We start from the raw sequence: 27,575 nt of genomic DNA, 5'->3' as shown, positions 1-27,575 counted from the left end.
GTGGGGAAATGGCTTTGCCCTCTGTGTACAGGTGGTTTGGTGTCCACGGTGCGGTGCCATCATGTATTCTCAGCACAGCCAGAGAGCTTTCAGCCAGGCTGTGTCTGAATGCCAGCGATCACAGTGGTAGCTGTGGTTGCCATGGTGGACCTGAAACAACCCTCTGCTGTGTGCTTTATTTGATGAGAAAGGGTTTACTAAACCACTTGATTTTAGAATGGTTTTGATATCACAGTAGCTAATTGATACAACCACCAAAGGCAAAAAAGAACCAAGCGCAATTATAATCTGTTGCTTTTCATGTCCACATTTATTCTGATATTTGAGGACAACATTCACAACAACTCTGTTATTAAATGTGTTTCATATGACTTTTTATTTCTTCTTTATTGTGGAACTGAAGATTGAACTTGGGGGAATTCTACCTCTGAGCTCCATCCCCAGCCCTATATTATTTTTTGTTTTGAAACAAGGTCTCACTAAGTTGCTGAGACTAGCTTCTAACCTGCTATTCTTCTGTCTCAGCCTCCCAAGAACTAGGATTACAGATATGAACCCCCATGCCCCTCAAACTCTCTTTTCAAAAATAAGGTTTGCATAACTCTATTTTTGAAAAAAGTATGATATAAACTTCAAAAAAGTATAAATTCAAGTACCTCTATTTTTACATCAAGCTAATATTGCATTGCTTTCTCCTATCATAAAAATTATTTCCCTAAGAAATAGTTTATTTGTAAATATGATTCAGAATGACTAATAGTTTATGTCAAAAAAGTGTTTCATAAACAGAAGTCCAAAAATGCCTTCCCAAGAATGGCACTTTTTTCCATTATTATCTGTTTATGTGAACACGGTATCTCAGAATTTACATCCATAAAAGAAAAAACTATAAATTAGGGGAATGAGTATAGAGTTATCTTCTCACTGACCAGGAGAAGTTGAAGAGCTAGGAAAATTGCTGACTCTATTTTGTAATGAGTCAGGAATTCAAGCTCTGTTGAGTCATACCAAAATCATAAAAACTAAATTGCTGATGGAAGAGAAATGGGGTATACAAAGGATAATATTGTTCAACCACAATTATTAAATTTAGGAAATCATGGGAGAGGGCATATCTTTAGACAGCAAAGAACATTTCCAAACACCTATAGGAAGAAAATTTAACTAAACAACATAAAGAGCTGAGCGTGGTGGCACACACCTATAATCTCAGTACTTAAGAAGCTGAGTGAGGCCGGGCGTGGTGGCGCACGCTTGTAATCCCCGCGCTTGGGAGGCAGAGACAGAAGGATCACGCAGGTTCGAAGCCAGCTGAGCTGGCTTAAGAGACCCTGTTTCCAAATAAAAATATAAAATAGGTCTGGGAGTGTAGCCCGGAGGTAGAAGGGTTTCCAGGAACCTCAGTACCACCAAAAAAAAAAAAAAAAAGAAAAAAGAAAAAAAAAGTAACAAAGGGAAATAAACCATTCGATGCCAGAAAGAGAATAGTTACCTAAATTATGTAGGGAGGTTGATGTCAAAGAAATGTAAATTAAGCTGGCTGTGGTGGCCAATGCCTGTAATCACAGTACTTGAGAAGCTGAAACAGTAGGATTGCAGGTTCTAGGCTGGCTTCAGCAACTAGTGAGGCCCTCAGCAATTTAGTAAGACCATGTTTTAAAAATAAACAAAAACAAAGGGCCAAGTGACATTCAGAGGCAAACCAATTCTAATCACTCCAGACTTCCCAAACCAAGTCATGAGAACCAGAAGGGCTTGGAGTAACATATTCCAAACTCTGAAAGAAAACAACTTCCAGCCAAAAATTTCCTATCCAGCAAAACTTTCTATCAAATTAGATGGAGAAATAAGAAGCTTCCATGACAAACAGAAACTGAAGGAATTTATGTCTTCAAAACCAGCGCTAGAGAAAATACTCAAAGAGATTAACTACAAAGAAGAAATAGGTAACACACACCAGAACCAGAGAAACAAGAGTTTCCATCCAACAGACAACTAAGATTGGTTATCTGTGGAGATTCTTTATGTTAGTCTTTACCTATCTCTAAATTGTATTGTTTGCCTTTATTGTTGTTAATTTTTAGGATTTCTAGTTGGAATATTAATATACCTTCAGATATAGCATTTGGAAATATTTTATCCAATTCTATTAGTAACTTTTAACTCTGTTTACATTGTCTTTGGATATACAATTTTTTTTTTATTTTTTAGGGAGTTTGTATATTCTTCTGTTGCCTGTGCCATTGAAATCATATCCAAGAAATCACTGCCAATTTCAATGTTGTGAGGTTTTATGACCCAGATTTTCTTCTAAAAGTTTATAGTCTTAAGATTTATATTTAGGTCTTTTATCTATTTTGAGTTAATACTTGTATGTGGGATTAGGTAAGGGGCCAATTTTATTCTTTTCCATGTAATTATTAGTTTTCAACAATATTTAGTTAAAAGATTATTATTTCCACCACCAAATGTTCGTGGAAACCTTGTCAAAAATAACTTGACAATATAGGGAAGAATTTAGCTCTAGGCTTGTATTAACTCCAATGGTTTATATATCTGCCTTTAGAACAGTACTACACTGTTTCAATTATTGTAGCTTTATATGGTTTGAAATCAGAAAATATATATCTGCTAGCTTTGTTCTTTTTCAAGATCGTTTTGGGTATCTAGAATTCATATTCCATATTAGGATAGATTTTTTTCTGAAAAATAAATATATGAATATATGATAGTTTCACCTAAAAAAACAGAAAAAAATATGCTCTGGTAAGAAAGAAAGCAAAAAGAAATATTGAAATGTTATCTTTAAATCATCAAAAGCTTGGTATCAGACAAATGAAACTGTTATGTGAGATTATCATTTTTAATTTTGGATAAATTGCTATAATACTAGATGTCAACCACTAAGCCAAGCATGGGAAGGAGGGATGGGGAGAGAATGGGGTGGGGATCGGGTGGGGGCTGACTGGGCGATGTGTGTATGTATGTCTACAAAAGTTTGTATCCCACTATGATGTATTAATACAGTGCACCAATAAAAAATAAAAATTAAAATTAAAAAAATTAAAAATAAATAAATAAATAAATAAATAAATAAATAAAAAGGGCCGGGAGGTACAGCTCAAAGACAGAATGTCCCTGGGTTCAATTCCTACTACCAAAAATTAAAAAAAGAAAAGGGTCACGGTTTTATTCAATAATTTGATTAAAGAATCCTAATATTTGATACCATTCTTTGAGTTTTGTTGTCAAAGGCACATCTACTGAGTTGGGTCCATTGGTCCTTTTCTGGCTGCCTTTCCAAAGAGTCTTTTCAGAGCGCTCTTGATGTCCTTGTTCCTCAGGCTGTAGATGAAAGGGTTCAGCATGGGGGTGACCACAGTGTACATCAAAGAGGCTGCTGCAGTGGAGTGGGCATTCTGGGTCACAGCAGAACTCAAGTACACGCCCAGGAGCGTGCAGTAGAACAGGGAGACCACGGAGAGGTGGGAGGCGCAGGTGGAAAAGGCTTTGTACTTGCCCTGAGCCGAGGAGATTGCACGGATGGAGGAGACTATCCTGGAGTAAGAGTAGAGGATGCCGGCCAGGGGACCAACAGCCAGGAACATGGCTGTAATATATATCACCAAGTCATTAAGAAAGGTGTCAGAACAGGCGCGGTGGACCACCTGGTTCAGTTCACAAAAGAAGTGGGGGATTTCCGAGTCTGAGCAGAAGGACAGCCGCAGGGCCATGAAGCTGTGTAACAAGGAATTCAGGACACTCAGGATCCAGCACGCCAGCACCAGCAGCACGCAGAGCCGGGGGCTCATGATGACCGTGTAGTGCAGGGGGTGACAGATGGCCACGAAGCGGTCATAAGCCATCACGGTCAGCAGAAAGATGTCCAGTCCTGAAAAGAGCAACAAAAAGTACATCTGGGCGATGCAGCCTGCGTAGGTGATGGCCTGGCTGTGCGTCTGGATGTTCACCAGCATCTTTGGGACGGTGGTGGAGGTGAAGCAGATGTCCACAAAGGACAGGTTGGAGAGGAAGAAGTACATGGGCGTGTGCAGGTGGGCGTCCGAGAAGATGGCCAGGATGATGAGCAGGTTCCCCAGCACGGTGGTCATGTACATGGAGAGGAAAAGGCCAAAGATGAGGGGCTGCAGCTCCGGGTCCTCTGAGAATCCCAAAAGGGAAAATCCTGAAAGTTGAGTATCATTTCCTGGCCCCATGTGTTTGATATGACTACCAAGAAAAAGCAAACGAGCAAGAAACAAGAATGTGTTACTCACCAGCCATAAAAACTAGTGCTTTTTTTTTTTTGGTAGGGCTGGGAATCAAAATTAGAGTCTCTCACATGCTAGGTAATTGCTCCACTTCTGAGCCACATCCCCAGCCCCTATGCTCTATGGCCACAAAATTAATTTCTATATTTCATGTACGAACCACATTCCCATTAGGATGTTAATTGTGTTGTTGTTGTTGTTGTTGTTGTTGTTGTTGTTGTTGTTGTTACGAATCTCTGTTTTATGCTCACAGCCTTTACCTGAAGATCATGTACTCACAATTTCTAAGAAGAAATTCTTCTATTTCTCTGAGAAACAAAAGTAGAATGTGGCCCACGTTCCAGGCACTACTTAGACAATGAGTGAACCGTGAAGAAAAAAAGATTCCCCAGAGCAAAGTGTTGGGCAAGAAATATAAACACATTTAAAAAACATACACTGAGCTGGGCATAGTGGTGAAGGCCTGTAACCCCAGTACCTGGGAGACTGAGATGGGAAGATGGCAGGTTCAAGACTAGCCTTAGCAAATAGCAAGATTCTCAGGAAACTAGCAAGAACCTTTTTCAAAATAATAAACAAAAAAGTTCAGAGGTAGAATGCCCCTGGGTTCAATCTCCAGTACCAAAACAAAAATCATACCCTTTGTGCAGCTGTGACCAGTGCTGTACTGGTCAGGTTTCTGTCTCTGTAACAAACACCTGAGACAATCAGCTTATCAAGAGTGAAAATGTATTTGAGATCACAGTTCAGGAGTGTCCAGTCCAGGGTGAGGGGCTCAGTGGCTCTGCACCAATGGGAGGCAGGGTATCATGGTGGTGCCCAAGGCAGAACAAATCCGCGGCTCTCATCCTCAGGAAGCAACAGAAAGAGGTGGCCACACCCACAATTACCTCACTTCTTCCCACTAGGTCCCGCCTCCTAAATGTCCCACCACCTCCCAACAGCGCCATCCTCAGGACCAGATCTTTGGGAGACATGCAAGATCCAAACTATAATCTGTGTGGGAGGAACAGGCCTGTAGCCCCTGTCCGTGGGAGGCTGAGACAAAGGAATTATTATTTATTTATTTATTTTTATTTATTTATTTTGGTGGTACTGGGGTTCCTGGAAGCCCTTCTAACTCCAGGCTACACTCCCAGACCTATTTTATATTTTTATCTGGAAACAGGGTCTCTTAAGCCAGCACAGCTGGCTTCAAACCTGCACGATCCTGCCGGGCGTGGTGGCGCACGCTTGTCATCCCCGCGCTTGGGAGGCAGAGACAGGAGGATCGCGCAGGTTCAAAGCCAGCCGCGCGCGCTGGTTTAGGAGACCCTGTTTCCAAATATAAAATGTAAAAAGAGGTCTGGGAGTGTAGCCCGGAGGTAGAAGGGCTTCCAGGAACCCCAGTACCACCAAAAAAAAAAAAAAAAAAAAACCTGCACGATCCTCCTGTCTCCGCCTCCCAAGCGCGGGGATTACAAGTGTGCGCCACCACGCCGGGCGGAATCATAGATTCTATGCCAGCCTCAGCAACTTAGAAGAACCTGTTTCAAAGTAAAAAAAATACAGCCGGCGGTGGTGGCACACGCTTGTAATCCCCGCGCTTGGGAGGTGGAGACAGGAGGATTGTGCAGGTTTGAAGCCAGCCGCGCTGGCTTAAGAGACCCTGTTTCCAGATAAAAATATAAAATAGGTCTGGGAGTGTAGTCCGGAGGTAGAAGGGTTTCCAGGAACCCCAGGTACCACCGATACATACATACATACATATAAAAACAAAATAGAGGTGGGGTATAAATCAGGGGTAGAATGCTTCTGGTTTTAACCCCCAGTGACACACACACACACACACACACACACACAAACTACAACAAGTGGGATAAGAAAAAGAAAGAAGGTGAGGAGGAAGAGGATAGGATGTTGTTTTCACAGTGTTGAGGGAATACAAGCAGACACGGTGACATTTGAACAGAGACCTCAAGGAAGACAGAAGAGGAGCCAAGAGATACTGAAATTGTACCAAATGGCTGGGGGAGTGGCCGAATCAGAGGCCCAAAGGAAGGTGCCTGTGTCAACTCTTAGCAACAAACAAGGGGGCAAAGGTGGTGAGAGGGATGAGCGGGGGATGATGGGAGGTGGCTGCAGAGCAGAGCAGACTCTAGTGCCAGCCCCTCGGGAGGCCAAGGCAGGAGAATCTCAAGTCCAAGACCAGCCTGAGAAAAGTATCGAGGTCCTCAGCAATTTAGTGAGACCCCGGATAAAAAGGAGGAGGAGGTGGGTGGGAGGAGAACTAGCTAGACATATTGAGACTGCAACTTCAAGCCACAAGGATTTTCTCTTCCCAGACTCTGTTGGATTTGCACTTTCATAAATAGGTTCCCAAAGACGTTCCATGAAATGTCATCTGCCTTGTCTGTATTTTTATATATTGACTCAAGTTCTGGCCTCTGTACTATGGCCGGCTCTTGGAATAGATTGACCCCAGGACACCTTATTCTGAAACTTGCTCTTAGCCCCGAATCACTCACATGCCCATGGACACGTGCACACAGGTACACACGCACAGCACAGACACGCAGTGGGCACGGTGCAGGCTCCTGGGTCTGGGTGATACATGCTCTTCTCACACCCACAAAAATGGGAAAGAAGAATGGACGCAGGGTGAACTGTAAATATCATATTCTCTTCACATCTTTTTTAAAAATTAATTACTTTATTTATTTATTTATTTATTTATTTATTTATTTATTGGTGGTACTGGGGTTCCTGGAAGCCCTTCTACCTCTGGACTACACTCTCAGACCTATTTTACACTTTTTATTTGGAAACAGGGTCTCTTAAGCCAGCACGGCTAACTTCGAACCTGTGCGATCCTCCTGTCTCTGCCTCCCAAGCACTGGGATTACAAGCGTGCGCCACCACGCCCGGCTTCTTCACATCTTGATGAAGCCAGGATCTACCCTCCACTTAAAGGAAAACATTTTGAAACCACAGAACTTCCGCTCCATAAACACAGAAAGCAGAATTAAGTGGGCCTGAGGGGAGCAGATATATAATGAACTTCCAGGGGTCCCAAAAGACCAGGATGAAGAAATAGCTCACTTAGTTGGCTGTCATCCAACTTCTGTTCCATCCCCCTTGATACCCAGCCAAAACAACAGCAGCAAAAACAAATTCACCCCGAATACAAAGCCAGCGGTCGCTCTCCGGTATCGACGCACTTACAAGCTGAACACTCCAGTAGAAAAGTAAGCAAAGCAAATACAGCACCAATTGAAAAGCGAGAAGAGGAAAACAACTACTAAATCGGGGCGTGTTTCTACGAAATTATAAACGGCTTCATTTTCCCACGCCTGCCCATGTACATGCGGCTGACTGGCTTCTGGATGGTCAGGAAAGCCGCCCTCATACTTGGCTCATGCGCCGTCTCTTTGCTGTTCTCTTAGGTTTGGAGTATTGCTGGGGTTTTGTTACTGTTGTTTTGTTCTGTTTTACAAGTCCCCTGGCTTCTCTCGACCCTTGAATCTGGCCATTGTCAATATACAAAGGTTTCCCCGGTGTTGACCTTATAAGGTCCTATGCCACGACCCCAAGACAACTCCTGAAAAACATGGTTCCTGTAATTAATCCCTGAGGACGTTATGTCACACAGACACTTCCTCCATCGCACTGGCTTTGCACCGTTATAATTCGAGGTGCAAATGCAGAGAATTCACCCACTGTGTGGCTCTGTAGTCTCACGGAGCTGTGTGGACACATGAGCACTGTATAGAAATGCAGTTAAAGGGAAATGTAAGTTAAGAGATGAGAAAGATGGCAGGGGCCGGGCATGGTGGTGCAGAACTGTAATCCCAGGACTTGGGAGGCTGAGATGGGAGGGTTATAGGTTCAAGGCCAGCCTCGGCAATTTAGCTAGACCCTCAGCAAGCTAGCAAGATCCTGTTTCAAAACAACATATCAAAAAGGGCTGGGTGTGTAACTCAGTCAGAGAGCACTTGTGCAGCGTGCACAAAGCCCTGGGTTCTATCCCCAGCACCACAAAATTAAAAAAAAAAAAGATATATGAATCAAATATGCTTTTCAATGATAAAGGCCATATTTAGTTAAATGATAATAACACTTTCCAAATAATGTTCAAAGCTAATGTGACTTGTAAAAATAGATCTATCAAGCTGGGCGTGGTGGCGCACGCTTGTAATCCCCGCGCTTGGGAGGCAGAGACAGGAGGATCGCGCAGGTTCGAAGCTAGCCGCGCACGCTGGCTTAGGAGACCCTGTTTCCAAATAAAAAATGTAAAAATAGGTCTGGGAGTGTAGCCCGGAGATAGAAGGGCTTCCAGGAACCCCAGTACCACCAAAAAATAAAAAATAAAAAAATAAAAAAAAATAGATCTATCAAAATAGACCAAAACCACAATAAGAAATAACAGACACATAAAAACAAGTTGGGGGCCGGGCATGGTGGCGCACGCTTGTAATCCCAGCATTCAGGAGGTGGAGACCAGAGAATCGTGGTTCACAGGCAGCCTCAGCTACTTAGTGGGGCCCTTTGCGACTCAGTAAGATTCTGTTAAAAAAAAAAAAAAAAAAACTAAAAATAGGGCTGGGGGTGTAGCTCGGAGGTACAATGCCCCTGTGTTCCATTCCCGGTACTGCAAAAGTAAATAAATAAATAAGTTGGAAATACGTGTAAAAGACTATTCATTTACTCATATGAGGCACGTGTACTCTGTACTTTTTTTCTTTGTATAGGTAAAGATTGAACCCATGGGCAGTCTGCCTCTGAGCTACACTCCATCCCTTTTTATTTTTATTTTTTAGAAACCATCTCTCTAGGTTACTGAGAGTTTCACTAAGTTGCTGAGGCTGACCTCAAACTTGAAATCCTCCTGTCTAGCCTCCCAAGCACTGGGATTACATTTGTGTGCCACCATGCTCGACGAACATTGTTTACTTAAAATAAGACTGGGGAATGAACCTGACCGTGTTATGTTATATGCATGTACGAGTCTGTCACAGTGAACCCCACTATTATGTGCAATTATAATACACCAATAAAAATCAATTAAAAGCAATAAAAGAAACACAGTATGACTAACAGGCTTGATCTCACAAAATATATATAATTTCATGATTCCCCCAATATATCTATATACACAAAGATGGCAAAAAGCTCCGAATCTTATATTTGAAAGAATGCGATCAAAAGCATATGCATGGATTACGAATCTCCTTCGTGCCGTCCGGAGCTGCTCTCTGGTGGACTCTCAGCCTCCGCGGTCTCTGAACCCTCCCCTGAGCACCGCCTAGCTCCTGGGCTCACCTGGATGGAACTGCTGTCAGCAAGGTCTCTGCGTAGAAGCCCAAATCCCCGCCAGCTGGTTGTTGATGGGGACTGAAGCTCCGGCCTCAGTCCAGACAGCAGGAAGAAGAGAAGCAGCTGTCTCTAAGCCAGACTTGGAACTGAAAAATGTGGGAAGAAACGTCCTGTCCCGCCCAGGGCTGCACACCTGCAGCCCAGCAGTGGAGACATCCCCAGCTCCCACCTATCCGTCTTTTGGCGTATTCCGCTCTTGTTTTCCCAGCCTCTGAACACATTATTCCCCTGTGGAACACCGCACTGCAGAGAGAGAGCATTCCCCTGCCGAGCCTCTGTCCTCAAGGGACCAGGTCGGAAATCTGGTCCCTTGCTCCTTTTCAACTCTTCGGCTTCCAGAAGTCTCACCTTTTCTTAATCCCGAGTTCAAGTTTCCCCTAAAGACTAAGGAAACTGACTTGACTGTGACATTTAGACTTCACTCCATTGAGGATACAACCTTTGGTATCTGCAAAAAAAAAAAAAAAAAGCCATTTTCCCCCGATGGGGAGAAATGTGTTCTTTTGATATGAAACGGTGCATACTGCATTCATCGACATGACGATGTTTTTGCCCCAAATAATCTGAAGCTACAATGGTTTCAGACAAATTTACCATCTGCCTTTTAGTTCTTTGCTTATAAAATGTTTGGTAATGATAAGAGATGCGTTTAAATCTTTGTGTTACCTTTATGTTTATTTATTTATTCTTTTGGAAAGACTGAGTTGCCCTCTTTTCCTTCAGCCCCTCTCTGAGGCTGCGCATCCTAATTTCACGTTACCTTTATGCTGCAAAGCTGATCTCTCCTCAGCGATCATCTCCCTGAGCCAGTCGCAGGCCAATCGCCTTCTTAGCAAGCTCTGCCCTCCCGGTGATCTGATCCATAGTCCCACTGGCTAGGCTGGCCTCCTGGCCAATACTGGCCGCATAATTCCCTATTAACAATCGAGTTTCCCCATGTTTTATGTAAAAAAGACTAAATTTTGAGTCTTTTGTGGTTTTTTAAACCATGTCGCCATGGAAACATAAACAAGTGTGTTCCTCATAGAGCTGACTCTTAATTTTCATCACTGAAACCACCTGAGGGGCTTGGTAGGGTTACAGACCTACCTCACCAGCATCCTTGCCAGGAAGTTCTTACTGCGACTGAGTAGAAAGTTCGGACTCCAAATAAGGCACAGGGCTTCCTGTTGTTTACATAAAACATAGTCCACTTCCTATACTTTCTGGAAGACTGTGCTCTGTAGGGTTTTTTTCCTGGTTCCTACTCCAATACTTATTCCCAACTAAGTGAATCTGTTTCTCTGGACCCAGAACATCCTACATGAAACAACAAAATTTAACTCTTGAATTTTTTTTTTTTTTTTTTGGTAGTTCTGGGGATGGAACCCAGGGGCAATCTACCTCTGAGCTACACCCCCAGCCCTATTTTTTTATTCTTTATTTTGAAACAGGGTCTCGCTGAGTTGCAGAGGGCCTCACTAATAGCTGAGGCTGTCCTCAAACAACGATCCTCTGGTCTCAGCGTCCCAAATGCTGGAGTCACAAGTGTGCGCCTCCATGCCCGGCTTCTCTTGTGTCTTCTTCTTCTATTTTTTTTTTCTTTTTTGGTGGTACTTGGGGTGGAGGGTGGAACCCAGAGACTTTTTACCTCCGGGCTATACTCCTAGACCTTTTTTATATTTTATTTGGAAACAGGGTCTCGCTAAGTTGCTGAGAGCCTCACTAAGTAGCTGAGGCTGGCTTCGAACCTGCGCGATCCTCCTGTCTCAGCCTCCCAAGCACGGGGATTACAAGTGTGCGCCGCCACGCCCAGCTTCTCTTGTATCTTCTTAATGTACTATTTACTCAGTGCTCCAAAATCAGAAAGAATAAGTAATATATTCCTGCTTTCAAAGCTAGTTTGTGGTGACCCATAACTACAACACATCCATCCGTCCCATCTTCTCGTTTTTTTTGTTTGTTTGTTTGTTTGGTTGGTTGGTTTTTTTTTTTTTTTTTTTGGTGGTACTGGGGTTCCTGGAAGCCCTTCTACCTCCGGCCTACACTCCCAGACCTATTTTATATTTTTATTTAGAAACAGGGTCTCCTACGCGCCAGCGGGCGTGGCTGGCTGCGAACCTGCGCGATTCTCCTGTTCCTGCCTCCCAAGCTCGGGGATTACAAGCGTGCGCCACCACGCCCGGCCCTTCTTGTTCTTTTATCTACCACATACTATCTTCCTTCTCTGAAAGATTTTGAATAAGTCAAGAAGTGGAAGGAAGAGTCAAAAGTATATGCTTACATATATAAAGACGCCGTTTTTGAAAAATTAGAAAAAGTTTTAAAAGATTAGACAGATTTTTATATGATTCAAAGAATCACTACTTTTTAAGTATATCTCAGAGGTAATGATGGTGTCTATTTTGTGGTTTAAAACTAGCTGCCTTAGCCGGGCGTGGTGGCACACGCTTGTAATCCCCACGCTTGGGAGGCTGAGACAGGAGGATCGTGCAGGTTCGAAGCCGGCCTCAGCTACTTAGTGAGGCTCTCAGCAACTTAGTGGGACCCTGTTTCCAAATAAAATATAAAATAGGTTTGGGAATATAGCCCGGAGGTAGAAAGCTTCTGGGTTCCACCCCCAGTACCACCAAAATAAAAAAATAAACAATTTAAAAATATAAAACTAGCTGCCTTGATTTCTTTTGGGGAGGACATTTTTATTAGTTCATTGTGATGATACATCTTAATGAGGTAAGAGATGGTAGAGGCAGACAGGCACACACCACATTAAGCCCTTCCCCAATTCCCACCCCATTACCTTTATGTTACCCTGAGCTAAGCAACTTATAAGGATTCTCTTGTTTAATTTCTATGGAAATTCATTCTAGTTTTCAGTCCTAGTAGAAACCAGATTTTTTTTTTAACAGTACCAGAGACTGAACTCAGGGATATTCTATCTCCAAGCTACAACTCAGCCCTATTTTTTTTTTTTTTTGAAAGAGAGTCTCACAATTTTTTTATTTGGAAACAGAGTCTCATAAAATTGCTGAGGACCTCATGAAGTTGTGGAGGCTGACCTCAAACCTGTGCTCTCCCGTCTCAACCTCACAATGAAGTGTTACTCAACCTTAAAGAGCAAAATTATGTCACTGCCAAAAAAAAAAATAGATGGAACAAGAGAACATTATGTTAAGTGAGAGCAGCCAGCGTCAGAGAGTTATATGTATGAGCTACAGAGAAAATAGTAAGCAAAAGAGACTTCAGATGCCTGTGGAGAGAGACCCATGGAAAGGGATTGGACGAGAGGGTGGGGAGGGGGAAAGGAGGTTTGGTGAAGGAAACCGTTCGATCAGTGCTACGTCCATATGCGAAGGTATCACTACCAATCTCACTAACATGTTTAGGAAAGGAGTCGGGGGACCAGGTAGGACACGGGGGGAAACACCCGAGTGCTCTGGGCAGGTACGTTTACATCACTTTGAGCCTCACTGTGATGTAGAATTACAACGCCCCTGAACAAAGTATAAAAATAAATGAAACAGAAACACATACCAAAAAGAAATTGATGTTTGTGCGCACTCGTACGCCTACAACTTATTTTCAACCGATTAAAATTAAAAATACTCGGAGCAGATAATAAAAGGATGTGAGCAAGAATGCAGAAAAATAAATGCAATGAACTCGTCAACGTAAACCAGACAATGTGCTCACTTCACTAACGCAAATTCAAATTAAACAGACTCAAATTTAAATATAGGTGAGACCTCAAGAAGTCTTGTGTGCATGGATGTTTCTATCGCTCTGAACCTCCTCGTGATGAGGTTCAATTATTACAGTGCACCAATAAAAGTATATTTTAAAAAGAAACCCTTATCCGATGTTTGCTTCACTCTGCTTCCACCCGTTTTCCTGCAAATGACCTAAGAGGGAAGAAGAAGGAAACGCCGGGTGCTGTGCGTCGGAAGGAACGTGTCACTTTGGGTCTCACCATGGTCAGTGATTACACTGCACCTCTAAAATTCTTTTTGCAAAGGAAACAAAAAAAAAAAAAGAAAGAAAGAAAGAAAGGTATCCACTATTGCAGAACACACACACACACACACACACACACACACACACACACACACACAACTAGAGGTAAGAGAAATCCTTGGTCATTGAGGAAAAGTGAATTTTGAAGGAAGGCTCACTGGCTGAGGCAGGAGGAGGCGGCGGCCATGTTCCCTCCTGGAGGAGCCTCCTCGCCACACCAAGTTCTCTCCTGCCCTGCTCTTTCCCTTCACCTCCCAAAGCACACAGGACAACACCAAGGCCACGTCAGATGGTCACACTGTCTTACTCGCCCCGACTCTATTTCCTTACCCAACATCTTTACAACACGGAAAACCAGCCTTCCACAGACCTCCCTCTGGCTCCCTGGCCCCACGCTGTCCAGACGACGTAAAGACACCACATGTGCGGGTCACAACACTCATTTTATAATTTATATATATCTTATTGTAGAAAGTATACTAAGGTGATATTGAGCATAGGGTGTATTAAGATAGCATACAAATATGTGGGTAAAATGAGTTCAAGGAGGAAAGGGGAAAGATGTCATAATTTTTTTAAAAATTTTTTTTTATTGGTGCATTATATTCATACAACTTATTGGGGTAAAAAACTTGTGTGTACAAACATGTACTCATCGCTGATTTATCCCCTACCCAAATCCCACCCCATTCCCTCCCTGCCCCTCCCTCCCTTGCTTGGCTTAGTGATTGACTTCGATATGTTTAAGTACATTGTGAGCTTTAGAGATTTTCCTCTTCCCCCCTCATTTCTCCTCCTTTAGGTTGTCTTGTTTGCTCCTCTTTTCTCCCTAACTCTCACATATTAGGGAAAGCATCTGATTTCTTATTTTTTGTGCCTGACTAATTTCACTTAGCATAATGTCCTCCAGTTCCATCTATTTCCCTGAAAATGATGTAATTGAGTTTTTTTTGATGGCTGAGTAAAATTCCATTGTGTACATATCCCACAGTTTTGTAATCCATTCATCTGTTGATGGACATCTTGGCTGGTTCCATAGTTTGGCTATGGTGAATTGTGCAGCTATGATCATAGATACACATGCATTAGTTTGGTAGTTTGGTTTCTTTTCTTTTGGGTAGATACCCAACAGTGGTATTGCTGGATCAAATGGTAGATTTGTTCCCATTCTTCTGAGGATTCTCCATACTGTTTTCCAAAGTGGTTGCACTAATTTGCAATCCCACCAACAATGTCTTAGAGTTCCCACTTCTCCACATCCTCGCCAGCATCTGTTGTTGTTTGTGTTTTGAATGATGGCCATTCTAGTTGGAGTTAGGTGAAATCTCAGGGTAGTTTTGATTTGCATCTCTCTGAATGCCAGTGATGTTGAGCATTTTTTCATGCATTTATTGGCCATTTGAATTTCTTCTTTTGTGAAGTGTCTATTTAGTTCATTTGCCCATTTTGTTATTGGATGCTTTGTTTTCTTATTGTTGAGTTTCTTGAATTCTCTGTATATTCTAGATATTAGTCCTCTATCGGTGGTGTAGGTGGCAAAAATCTTCTCCCATTCTGTTGGCTCTCGATTGAGATTCTTGATAGTTTCCTTTGCTGAACAGAAGCTCTTCAGTTTCATGCAATCCTATGTATTGATTCTTCACCAACCATAAATCCACTGAAAAAGAAATTCAAAAAACACTTCCACTCAGGATCTCCCACAAAAAAATAAAATACCTAGGAATAAACTTGACCAAGGAGGTAAAAGATCTCTACAAAGAAAATTATAAAACACTGAAAAAAGAAATCGAAGAAGATCTTAGAAGATGGAAAGACCTTCCATGTTCATAATTTATACTCTTAAAATTTTTACTCTTTTCAGCTTGTTTATATATTTTTATATTTTTCTCTCCTTTTTTCCTACTGGGGTTGACCCCGGGTCTTTCTACCTCTGAGCTATACCCTCAGCCCTTTTCATTTATTATTTTTGACCAGATCTCACTAAGTTGCTAAAGCTGGCTTCAAAACTGTGATCCTCCTGTCTCAGCCACTCAAGTACTGTGGTTACAGGTGTGTGCCAATATGCCTGGCAGAATTTCTACTCTTAAAGAAGAGGTTATTTGCGGAGACTGGAGGATCGCGGTTTGAGGACAGCCTCAGCTACTTAGTCAGGCCCTCTGCAACTTAGTAAGACTCTGTTTCAAAATAAAGAATAAAAAATAGCCGGGCATGGTGGCGCACACTTGTAATCCCCCCCGCTTGGGAGGCGGAGACAGGAGGATCGCGCAGGTTCGAAGCCAGCCTCGCTGGCTTAGGAGACCCTGTTTCCAAATAAAAATGTAAAAATAGGTCTGGGAGTGTAGCCTAGAGGTAGAAGGGCTTCCAGGAACCCCAGTACCACCAAAAAAAAAAAAAAAGAATAAAAAGAATAAAAAATAGAGCAGGGGTTGTAGCTCGAAGGTTGAATACCCCTGGGTTCCAACCCCATACTTGCAAAGAGAAAAAAAAAAGAGGTTATTCATATATTTTTAGGTTTTTCTTTTATAATTTTGAATTAAAGCTGTATTAGGGGATAATTGTAGATGAGTACGCATATGTAAAAAACAACAGAGGCCCATGTGCCCTTTACTCAGTTTCCCCAATGGTAAAAACTCACTAAACTACAGTACGTTTCCACACCTGGAATATCAGTGCTGACAACAGCCACAATACAGAATAGTTCCATCACCAAAGAAGCTGACTGTGGTCCTGTTACGGCCCATTCAGCACCTTCTTCCCTGTAACTGACCCTGAGGACAGCTAACCTATCCAGCACTGATACTGTTTTCATATCAAAAATGCTATCAAGAGTATCAAAGAGCCGGGTGTGGTGGCGCACGCTTGTAATCCCCGCGCTTGAGAGGCAGAGACAGGAGGATCACACAGGTTGGAAGCCAGCCGCGCTGGCTTAGGAGACCCTGTTTCCAAAAAAAAAAAAAGTATAAAATAGCTCTGCTCCAGCATCTCATGCAGATCTTGAGAAGGCTCGATCAGGGGACCCACAAAGGCGTAGATCCTCCAGAAGTATGTCTCGCATTCCCTTCTTCAAAAAATTATTTTAGATATTCCAAATTAGCATAGATTTTTTCAGAAAAATAAATAAATAAATATATGATAGTTTCACCTAAAAAAAAAGAAAAAAATATTCTCTTGTAAGAAAGAAAGCAAAAAATATTGAAATGTTATCTTTAAGTCATCAAAAGCTTGGTATCAGGCAAATGAAACTGTTATATGAGATTTTCATTTTTAATTTTGGATAAATTGCTATAATACTAGATGTCAACCACTAAGCCAAGCGTGGGAAGGAGGGATGGGGAGAGAACGGGGTGGGGATCAGGTAGGGGCTAACTGGGCGATGTGTGCATGTGTGTCTACAAAAGTATTTTCTTTATACCATTATGATGTATGAATACAGTGCACCAATAAAAAATAAAATAAAATAAAAAATTTTAAAAAATTATTTGAGGATTATTTGGACCAATATGTATAATTGGAATTTTATGTATAAGCATTATAACTAAAACTGATGGGCAGCGGCTTGTGAAGGCAGCAAAGATTTTTTCCCCAAGGATAAAGTTTGGGCCAAAGATTAAGTTCAAACTGACCTTAGTTTGGGCCAATATATAAGATTAAGTTCAAGCTGGCCTTGTGATGAGCATACTTTCTATGATTATTTAAATGTCTGGCACCCTGCCCTGAAGTCTGTAAAAAACTTTTCCTGTCCTTGAAGTTCCTGTTTGCATGACTATAAAGATTGTAACAAATCCTGAAAAAGTAAGTAGTAAGAAGAGTAAGAGAGTAGTAAGGAGAAGTAAGAAAGAAGTAAGAAAAAAGTAAGACAGAAGCTAGAGAAGCTTCCTTCAGAATAAAGTTCAAAAAGCTGCCGTCTGCTCTCCTGTGTCAGCGTCTTCTCTCTTACGACCTCGACTCTCCTCTCACCAGCACACGAACCTCGACTCTTGCTAGGGCTGGACCCCGGCATAGGTCTGGGAGTGTAGCCCCGAGGTAGAAGGGTTTCCAGGAACCCCAGTACCACCAAAAAAAAAAAAAAAAAAAAAAGAGTATCAAAGTCTCCACCTAGGAAAAATGGTAAGCATACTATTCCTTGGATTTTTTTAGCCTATGAAAACAGTCAATGCTGAGAACACTGAACTGAACCAGAAACAGGATCTGAAACCCAAGGCCATTGTTAAGACAGATAGGAGAAGGCCAGGCGCCAGTAATCCCAGTACCTGGGAGGCTGAGACAGGAGGATGGCAGGTTCCAGGCCAGCCTCAGCAACTTAGCGAGACGCTGCTTCAAAAAAAAAAAAAAAAAGGTCTGGGGGTGTAGCTCAGAGGTAGAATTCCACTGGGTGCATTCCCCACAACATCACACACACACACACACACACACACACACACACACACACACACACACACACACGGCGAGGAAAAATGAGATCTGGTGCTCCGAGGCAGAGCTGGGTGAATAGAGATAGCGATAACACACCGGCTCACCACACAGAAATTATTGAAGTTTAAGGGGATGCAGATGTTAATTATCCTAGGTTGAGCATTCCCTAATGCGTACAATATTCAAAGCGCGTTGTAGCTCAGAAATACATACAAATATTATACATCAACCAGAGCATGAACCTAATTTTTTAAATCCTCAGCGGCCAGTTATAATATAGAATAGTAAGTTACAGTCCACATTATCAAGAAGAGCAGTGAAAGTAGTGACACAAAAAAGGATAAATAGGCAGGAAGAGAAAAGCTACATCCCAGGCTCCCCTCATCACAAATGACATAAATCGCCTTACTTGTCAAATGCTATTTTTTTCCAGAGGCCTGGCAAAATTCATGATGATATTTTTTCAGCGAAACGAGAGAAACATTACTCAGAACAATGTATGTCATGCAGAAAACATTTGTTTGTTTTTTTTTTAATGGCAGCTAAGCCAGGCGTGGTGGCGCACGCTTGTAATCCCAGCATTCGGGAGGCTGAGACAGGAGGATCATGGTTTGCAGCCAGTCTCAGCTACTTAGTGAGGCCCTTTGCAACTCAGTGAGACCCTGTTTGAAAATAAAGAATAAAAAAAAAGTAGGGCTGGATGTGTAGCTCAGAGGTAGAATGCCCCTGGGTTCCATCCCCAGTACCAAAAAAAAAATTTTTTTAAATGGTGGCTACCTCAAGATTTAAATGGGAAATTCCAAATATTTCTGGTCCAGTGTTCAGACAATATTGACAAAAAGAGCTGAATATCAGGGAAGACAGAGAGCTTAATAAAGTGAGCTGCTTATATCACAGAGACATTTGGATCTGAGTAAAGGAATCTCCAGGAACTAAACAGACGGAGCAAAATCTAGGTTCAAGATCTGGTCAAAGCCCCACAGTGCCCAGCTCGAGGCTCTGCTCCCTGAGTCATGGGAACGTGGCTCTGAAGCCCAGGACAAAGGCCCTTCTACATTTTCCCTCCAAAGAGACTGCGCAGAGCCCTCTTGACATCTTGGTTCCTCAGGCTGTAGATGAAGGGGTTCAGCATGGGGGTGACCACGGTGTACATTACCGAGGCTGGTGCGCTTGCGTGTGAGCTGTGGGTGGCTGCAGAACTCAGGTACACACCTAGACCTGAGCAGTAAAACAAGGAGACCACAGAGAGGTGGGAGGCGCAGGTGGAAAAGGCTTTGTACTTGCCCTGAGTGGAGGAGACTGCACGGAGGGAGGAGACTATCCTGCAGTAAGAGTAGAGGATGCCAGCCAGGGGGCCGCCACCCAGCAACACAGATGCTAAATACATCAGCAGGTCATTAGGGAAAGTGTCAGAACAGGCAAGTTGGACCACCTGGTTACGTTCACAAAAAAAGTGTGGGATGATTTCCACATCTGTGCAGAAGGACAGCCGCAGCACCATTAAGCTCTGTAACAGGGCATGCAGGACACTCAGGATCCAGCACAATAACACTAGAAACACACAGAGCCGGGGGCTCATGATGACCGTGTAGTGCAGGGGGTGACAGATGGCCACGAAGCGGTCATAGGCCATCACCGCCAGGAGGAAGTTGTCCAGCTCCACAAAAAGAAAGAAAAAGTACATCTGGGCGATGCAGCCTGCATAGGTGATGGCCTGGCTGTGCGTCTGGATGTTCACCAGCATCTTTGGGACGGTGGTGGAGGTGAGGCAGATGTCCACAAAGGACAGGTTAGAGAGGAAGAAGTACATGGGCGTGTGCAGGTGGGCGTCTGAGACGATGGCCAGGATGATGAGCAGGTTCCCCAGCACCGTGACCAGGTACATGGAGAGGAAAAACCCAAAGATGAGGGGCTGCAGCTCCGGGTCCTCTGAGAATCCCAGAAGAAGAAATTCTGAAATCCTTGTATTGTTCCCTGAATCCATGTGGTGGGTGAAACTGCCCAGAAAAAGAAAAAAACAACTTGACTCCTCTTCACACAAATGGCCACATCGTATGAATAACCTACTACAATTTATATTTCCCAGTCTAGAAATAATCTATTTTGTATATGAATCTGGTCTTCCTGGGCCCCAAACAGAAATGACTGTCCCACTCTGTCTTTCTCCTACAGCTCAGGCATCCTGCAGTCTAATGAGAAATTATTTCTTACAACTGAGGAAGATACACTAAGCGCTGACTGTGTCCAGCTCTGGCCAGGCCTTGACCAGAGGGGAGAGAAGCAGAAGCTCCCACAGTAAGGGGTAGACCAGGAGTCCAGGTGGGATAGGATCCACAGGCCTGTCGCCTTTGTACTGATGGCACACATTTATATGCACAAACAAACTCACTAGATTGACCATCTTAAACACATACTATAATATCAGTACTTGGGAGGCTGAGACACGAGAATCACAGGTTCAAGGCCAGCCTCAGCAACTTAGTAAGACTCTCATTAACTGGAGAGACCTTGTTTCAAAATAAAAATAGAACTGGGGTGTGCAGCTCAAGGTAGAACACCCCTGGGTTTAATCTCAGTGTTACACACACACAAAGATGCGCATGGATCTCTGATTATTAACCGGACCTCGGTGAAGCTTACAAAAAGAGACAATCCTACAACAGACCAGAGAATGTTTTTTTTTTTCTCTAATGCAATAAATTTAAGAATTTTTCTTTGTTTTAAAATTTTATTCAACATTTTCATTAATTTATTTATTACGATTAAGTATATTAATTTTATTGGTGGATTTTTATTACATATCGCAGTGAGGTTCAAAATGATACAAACCTGCACACGGCGCTTTGTGTATTTCCTCGTGACACCTTCCCCCACTCTCGCTTCCTCCCCATGCATGCTCGTGAGATGGGTAGCGATACCTTATGTGTGGCTATTGCACTGTTTGGCAGTTTCCTTCCTCAGTCCTCCTTTATCCCTTCCTCGCCTCCCTCCCTCATTCCTGTCCACTTAATCCTCCCGTTCTCACCTCATTTATTGAAGTTCCCTTTGTTTCCTCTTTCTCCCTAGCTTTCACCATGAACACACGAGCCTTAACTCTCTGACACTGGCTGAATGCATAATATTTCTAGTTCCATCCATTTTCCTGAAAATGACAAGATTTCATTCTTCTTTGCAGCTAAGTAGAACTTGATTGAGAAAATATGCCACTTTTTGTACTGGGGACTGAGCCCAGGGGCACTCTACCTCAGAGGTACATGCCCAGCCCTTTTAAAATTTTGTTTTGGCCGGGCGTGGTGGTGCACGCTTGTAATCCCCATGCTTGGGAGGCAGAGACAGGAGGATCGTGTTGGTTCGGAGCCAGCCTCGCTGGCTTAAGAGACCCTGTTTCCACATAAAGTTAAAAAATAGGTCTGGGAGTGTAGCCCGTGGGAGTGTATCCCAGAGGTAGAAGGGCTTCCAGGAACCCCAGTGCCACCAAAAAAAATTTTTTTGTTGTTTTGAAGCAGGGTCTTGCCAGGTTGCTAGAGAGTCTTGCTAAGTGGCCTAGACTGGCCTTGAATCTGAGACCCTCCTGTCCTAGCCTCTCAAGCACTTGGTGTGCGTCACTACACTCAGCTTAGGCCACATGTTGAGGAAGGACAACTGTGCTGTCCACAAACAAAGGTATTGCTACTCGCCGTCTCTCACGCATGCACGGGGAGGAAGGGGCAGTGGGGGGGGGCGAGGAGCAGAGGAAACCTGTGCTGTGAGCATGCGTGTTCCTGCCGCTCAGAACAACACCATGGTATATAACTGCGGTGCACCAGTAAAAGTATATGTAATTTTTTTTTCGTGTGAATAACAACAGTAAGAAATGATCCTTTGAAAAGTTTCACAAAACTTGTTGCAAGATAATATTTATCCAGGTCCTAAATTTACTGCATACCCACAGTTAACACTGTTCCTCCACCCCCGTAACTGCAAAGCCCCCTGCACTCCCGTCTGTACCATGAGCCCTTCCTGCCTCCCTTCCCGTCTGCTCTTCCGCCCGCTACCATTTCACGCTCGTTGATAGAATGGAACAATCAATTTCACGCTCACTTCTCACTTTAGCACTGTGAAGAAATGCATCCCTGGGAGTGAATCATTACTTCGTCGGGAAAGCTGGCGCCTACGGCTGCTCCAGGCTGGGTGCACTGGCTCTCAGAGCCTCAGGGCGAAATTCCTGGTTCCATCTCCTTGATCCTCTCCTGCAGGGTCCGCTGAGCGCTTAGCTCACCTGGACTCAGGCCTGGGAGGACGGGCAGGTTCATGCAGGGGGGCAGGTTCCTTTTTGGATGGCTGGTGATGGCGACAGAAGCTCTGACCCCAGAAAACACAGCAGGACAGTCGGGAGTAGGTGCCCCCGGCAGACTTCAGACCTCAAAGACTCCACCCTGTCCTGTCCTCCCATGCCGTGCACTCCGAGAGACCAGGGCAGAGGAGATCCCAGCTCCTTCTATCTGCTCAGGAGGCCCGTTTCCCTCCTCTTGCCTCATCCTCCACTATCCCAGCCCCCTGGGGACACCGGCCTAGGAAGGCCAGAAGTTCTTCATGTGGAGTCTCTGTTCCCCAGAGTCCAGCTGGTGATGCAATGAGTCTATGTTTATCCCTCTTTCTGCACTAATTCACCTGCCTCTGAGTTTCGGCATCCTCCCACCTCCTCCCTCCTCTGAGTCAAAGAGCTTTCTAACATATAACACTGATGAACCCATCATGATTGGAACTCATGGATTTTCTTTTTTCTTTTCTTTTTTTTTTTTTTGGTACTGGGGATGGAACCCAGGGGCATTCTACCTCTGAGCTACACCGCCACCCCTATTTTTTATTCCTTATTCTGAAACAGGGTCTCACTGAGTTGCAGAGGGCCTCACTAAGTAGCTGAGGCTGTCCTCAAACCGCAATTCTCCCGTTTCAGCCTCCCAAATGCTGGATTCAAGCATGCGCCACCATGTCCAGCTGAACTCATGGATTGTCTAAACATTGATTTGTGGTGGATATAAAGCACCTGAAACCCCAGAAAATGTCACCTCCTCTTTAGCAAGGGAGAGGACTATGTCCTTTGCTATAAAACCTTGAACCATCACACTTCTTGGTCCTGTACCAGTATTGGGAAGAGGCTTCAAATGTATTAATGTACCAGTATTGGGAAAGATTTTCAAATTTCAAAATATAGCTTTGGTAGTAAAAAGAGCCAGAAGCTTCAGGGAAAGGGCTGCAGGATTCCAGGCATCGAGGGGGATTAGCAAGACAACAGAGATAGTCCCAGGGCCTTTTTTCATTGTAAAGATAAGATTTCCCAAGGATGTGGAAGGATGCCATAAAACTTCAGGAGATCCCAGACTTTGATAATCATGGGAGGATGCCATAAGCCTTCAAGAGATACCAGGATCTGATGACCAATTAACACATTTCAGGGTGTAACAAAAGGTTTGGGGTCTGTACCAGAAATAGGACAGACCTACAGGAAGGAATTCCCCACATCAAAAGGCTGGCCTCCAGTGGGGGTGGATCTAGTCGGGTCAGAAGACTGATTATAAGAATACTCTTTGTCCAGGAATCTTCGGTGACTCATTCCGGGTCATGTCTGTGTCTGTTTGTCACTCTTCGCCGAATCCTTGCCCACCTTCCAAGACCCCTGTCCCAACGGTCCAGTGCTCTGGCCGAGCTGGTCCATCCCAGGTGGCGCCCCACATTGGGCACCACCTGCAATAGACCAGCTCGGCCAATCTGTTTGTCACCCTCAGCCGAATCCTTGCCCACCTTCCAAGACCCCTGTCCCAATGGTCCAGTGCTCGGCTGAGCTGGCCCGTCATGGGGTCATCCCGCTATGTCACTCTGTGGCTAGTGCTTTACTCTAAGCTCCATCTCTCCCTCTTTCTAATGATGCCATAACAGTTAAAACCTGTATTTTTATCTCTGTAATAATAAACTCATTTAAATCTTCAGCAAGAGTCCGGACTAATGCATATCTATCCTAATTCCAGGACAAGGACCCGCGGTTACGGGAATAGTTTCCAGAAACCTAACACAGGTCCCCAGGAACAGTTCCCCCCAAAACCATAACAGTCCAAAACTGTAACAGATCCTTTACCCAACCCCATTAGGACCTCTAGAGTTAATACACAATCCAAGGGCTCTCTTCTAGCCCCTCATTTGGGAATGTTGGTAAGAAGAGAATCCATTTAGCTTTTTAAGCATCACAACCTGAGCTTAGCACCTCATAGGAACTATTTTGTCTAGTGTTTAGTGCAGTTTATCCCGTGGAGCCTCTGGGTTGTCATGAACCCCATCTTCACTTCAGAAATGGGGTGGAAAGGGTCACACATCAAGTAGGGACAGGACCAAGGTGCTTCCAGTTCCTTAACTCTGGCCCCGAGTTTCCAAATTTCCCCTCTGGTTTGCTGATGTTGGCATCGCACAGGCTGGTGGGGGAAGCGTGGTTCTGTGGGTCTGTTTCCTGCCTCCCTGTAACCATGGTTATAGAGTTATCTGGCCCCTTGCAGTTTTCAGTCCACAGGGGAGCAGGTGACCATTATCAACCCACCACAAAACTGGTTGGTACAGAGCCCTGAGACTTAAATTGTATAGTGTGTGTGTGTGTGTGTGTGTGTGTGTGTGTGTGTGTGTGTACGCACGCGTGTGCATGCACATCTCACCCTTAGGAATTCCCATGTTCAGACCTCGTGTCTCCAAACTGGTATCATATAATGACTTGGTAATTGAAGTCGTTGGGAGGCTGAGACAGGCAGATTCGATTTCAGGTTTGAGGCCAGCCTCAGAAATTTAGGGAGATCCTTATAAATTTAGTGAGACTTTTTTTTTCCAAAATAAAAAATAAAATAGGTCAGTGGTGTACCTCGGAGGTAGTTTGCCCCTGAGTTCAATTTCCAATACAACACACACACACACACACACACACACACACACACAACACACACACTTAAAGTGATAATACTTTTATCCTTAAATATTTTATTTTTTCTTCCTCTTTATAATCTGCTTTCATTTTTTATGCTTTTATTGGTACATTGTTATTATACATAAAACTGAGGTACCATTATATCTGTTAAAATTATTAAAAGTGTTTCAGTGACAGCAAACACTGTGAGTTAGTGGTGTGTGTGTGGGGGGGTGTCACATGCAGCACTGAGAGTTGAATCTGGGGAATTCTACCTCTGAGCTACACCCCCAACCCTTTTTATGTTTTTGTTTTGAAACAGGGTCTCACTTAGTTTCAAGGGACCTTGCTAAGTTGGCTGAGGCTGGCCTTGAACCTGTGATCCTCCTCTCTCAACCTACCAAGTACTTCAATTACAGGCCTGTGCCACCATGCCGATACTTTTGGTATTATAATTCAGACCATTTGTAAAAAGACAAGCTTTGTCATTTGAATAAAAATTTAAAAGAGTTTTTAAAAATTAAGGTAAATACTGTTTGCACATCACATTAAAAGAGATGTTGACTGGTGGGTGGATAAAAAGATGTGATATATGTGCACAATGGAGTTTTGCTCAGCCATAAAGAAGAACAGAATTATGTCATTTGCAAAAAATAGATGGAACTAGAGAATATTGTGCTAAGTAAGAGCAGCCATTCTCAGAAAGTCAAAGAATGATTTTTCTCATGTGTGCAAACTAGAGAGAAAATAGGAAAGAAAAGGAACTTCTGATTACAGACCACAGAGACCACTAGAAAAATGGGAGGAGATTGGAGGAGCAAGATGGAGAAGGGAAAAGGAGGCTTGAAAAAGAAAACAGTTCATATAATGCTCTGGCCATATAAGAATATATCATGACCAGTCCTACTAACACACAGGCAGAGAAGGGGGAGTGAGTGGGATCCAGACAAACACGCCAAGTTGTCTTTGAGTTTATTGTGTACTACCTTAATGATGTTTTGAAAGTAGCTGCACCTATGTTTGGGGCATAAGTGTTGATTATCATTATTTCCTCTTGCTGGATTGTTCCTTTCACCAGTAAAATTGACCTGCTTTGTCTCTTCTAATAAACTCGGGCTTGAAGTCTAACTTGTCTGATATTATAGTTGCTACTCCTGCTTGTCTTCAAGTTCCATTGAGATGGATTACCTTGCTCCAGCCCTTTACCTTAAGTTTGTGACTATCTTTACTTGTGTTTCTTGCAAGCAGTAGATAGATGGATTCTGGTTTTTAATTCATTTTGCCATTGGGGAGTTGAAGCCATTTACATTCAGTGGGATTATTGAGAGAAAAATTTTAATTTATAACATATTGAGATTTAGCTTCTGTTTGAGGTGGTGTTTGTTCTTCTTTGCTTAGTTGTTGGCTGAATGAAAATTCTTGTTTCTCTGGTTCTGGTGTGTATTACTTATTTATTCATTGCAGTTAATCTCTTTGAGTGTTTTTTCTAGTGCTGATTTAGAAGACATGAATTTCTTCAGCTTCTGTTTGTTGTGGAAGATTTTTATTTCTCCATTTGATTTGAGAGATAGTTTTTCTGGGTAGGAAATTTTTGGCTGCAAGTTGTTTTCTTTCAGAGTTTGGAATATGCTACTCCAGGATCTTCTGGCTTTTATAATTTGGTTTGGGAAGTCTGGAGTGATTCTAATTGGTTTGCCTCTGAATGTCACTTTGTTTTTTGGTTTTGTTGCCTTTAAGATTCTCCCCTTGGCTTCTTCATTGGTCAGTTTGATTATTATGCAGCATGGGGAACCTTTCCTCTGATCTTGCCCTTTTAAGGGGGTTCTATAAGTTTCCTGTATGTATGTATCAACCTCTTGCTCTGTTTTCTGAACCCCTTCTTCTACAGCCTGAGGAACCAAGACATCAAGAGGTCTCTGCAAAGTCTCCTTGGAGACTTCATGAGAGCATGAATTGGACATTGAAGAAATATGGGCCCATTTTAAAAAAGCTAAAAAGCTTTTTTTAAAAAAAAAAAAAGCTAAAAAGCTCTTGCCCTTTAAAGAGGGTTCTATAAGTTCCCTATACCTGTGTATCAACCTCTTGCTCTGTGTTTTGTAAATTTTCTGATATTACTTCTTTGAAAAGATTGTTGATCCCTTTGATTTCACCTTCTTTTCCCTTTTCTATGCCAATTATTCTTAGGTTAGCTCTTTTAAAATGGGCCCACATTTTGGTGGTACTAGGGTTCCTGGAAGCCCTTCTACCTCCAGGCTACACTCCCAGACCTATTCTTTTATACTTTTTTTTTTTTTTGAAACAGGGTCTCTTAAGCCAGCATGGATGGCTTCGAACCTGTGCAATCCTCCTGTCCCCGCCTCCCAAACACAGGGATTACAAGCATGCATGCTTGGATTACAAGCATGTGCCACCCCACCTGGTGCTAAAATGGGCCCATATTTCTTCAATTTCCAAATCATTCTGTCATGAAGTCTCCAAGGAGACTGCACAGAGCCCTCTTGACATCTTGGTTCCTCAGGCTGTAGATGAAGGGGTTCAGCATGGGGGTGACCACGGTATACATCATTGATGCTGGTGCCCTTGAGTGTGAGCTGTGGATGGTGACAGGACTCAGGTACATACCT

General features: G+C 43.2%; 1 protein-coding gene across 1 annotated transcript; it reads right to left on the bottom strand.

Annotated features, from left to right (window-relative positions):
* Window positions 1-3,260: 3,260 nt before the first annotated feature.
* Window positions 3,261-20,016, bottom strand: LOC308276589 (uncharacterized protein; the record flags this gene model as incomplete). Its single annotated transcript, XM_080715413.1, has 2 exons — window positions 3,261-4,230; window positions 19,088-20,016. 2 exons carry the CDS (start codon window positions 20,014-20,016, stop codon window positions 3,261-3,263), a joined length of 1,899 nt encoding a protein of 632 aa, XP_080571539.1.
* Window positions 20,017-27,575: the final 7,559 nt, after the last annotated feature.

The sequence above is a fragment of the Muscardinus avellanarius genome (assembly GCF_963383645.1).
Source record: "Muscardinus avellanarius genome assembly, chromosome: 18".
In the NCBI taxonomy this organism is placed as follows: Eukaryota; Metazoa; Chordata; class Mammalia; order Rodentia; family Gliridae; genus Muscardinus; species Muscardinus avellanarius.
The sequence above is the reverse complement of the archived record's forward strand: the minus strand, read 5'-3'. Positions and strand labels throughout refer to the sequence as shown.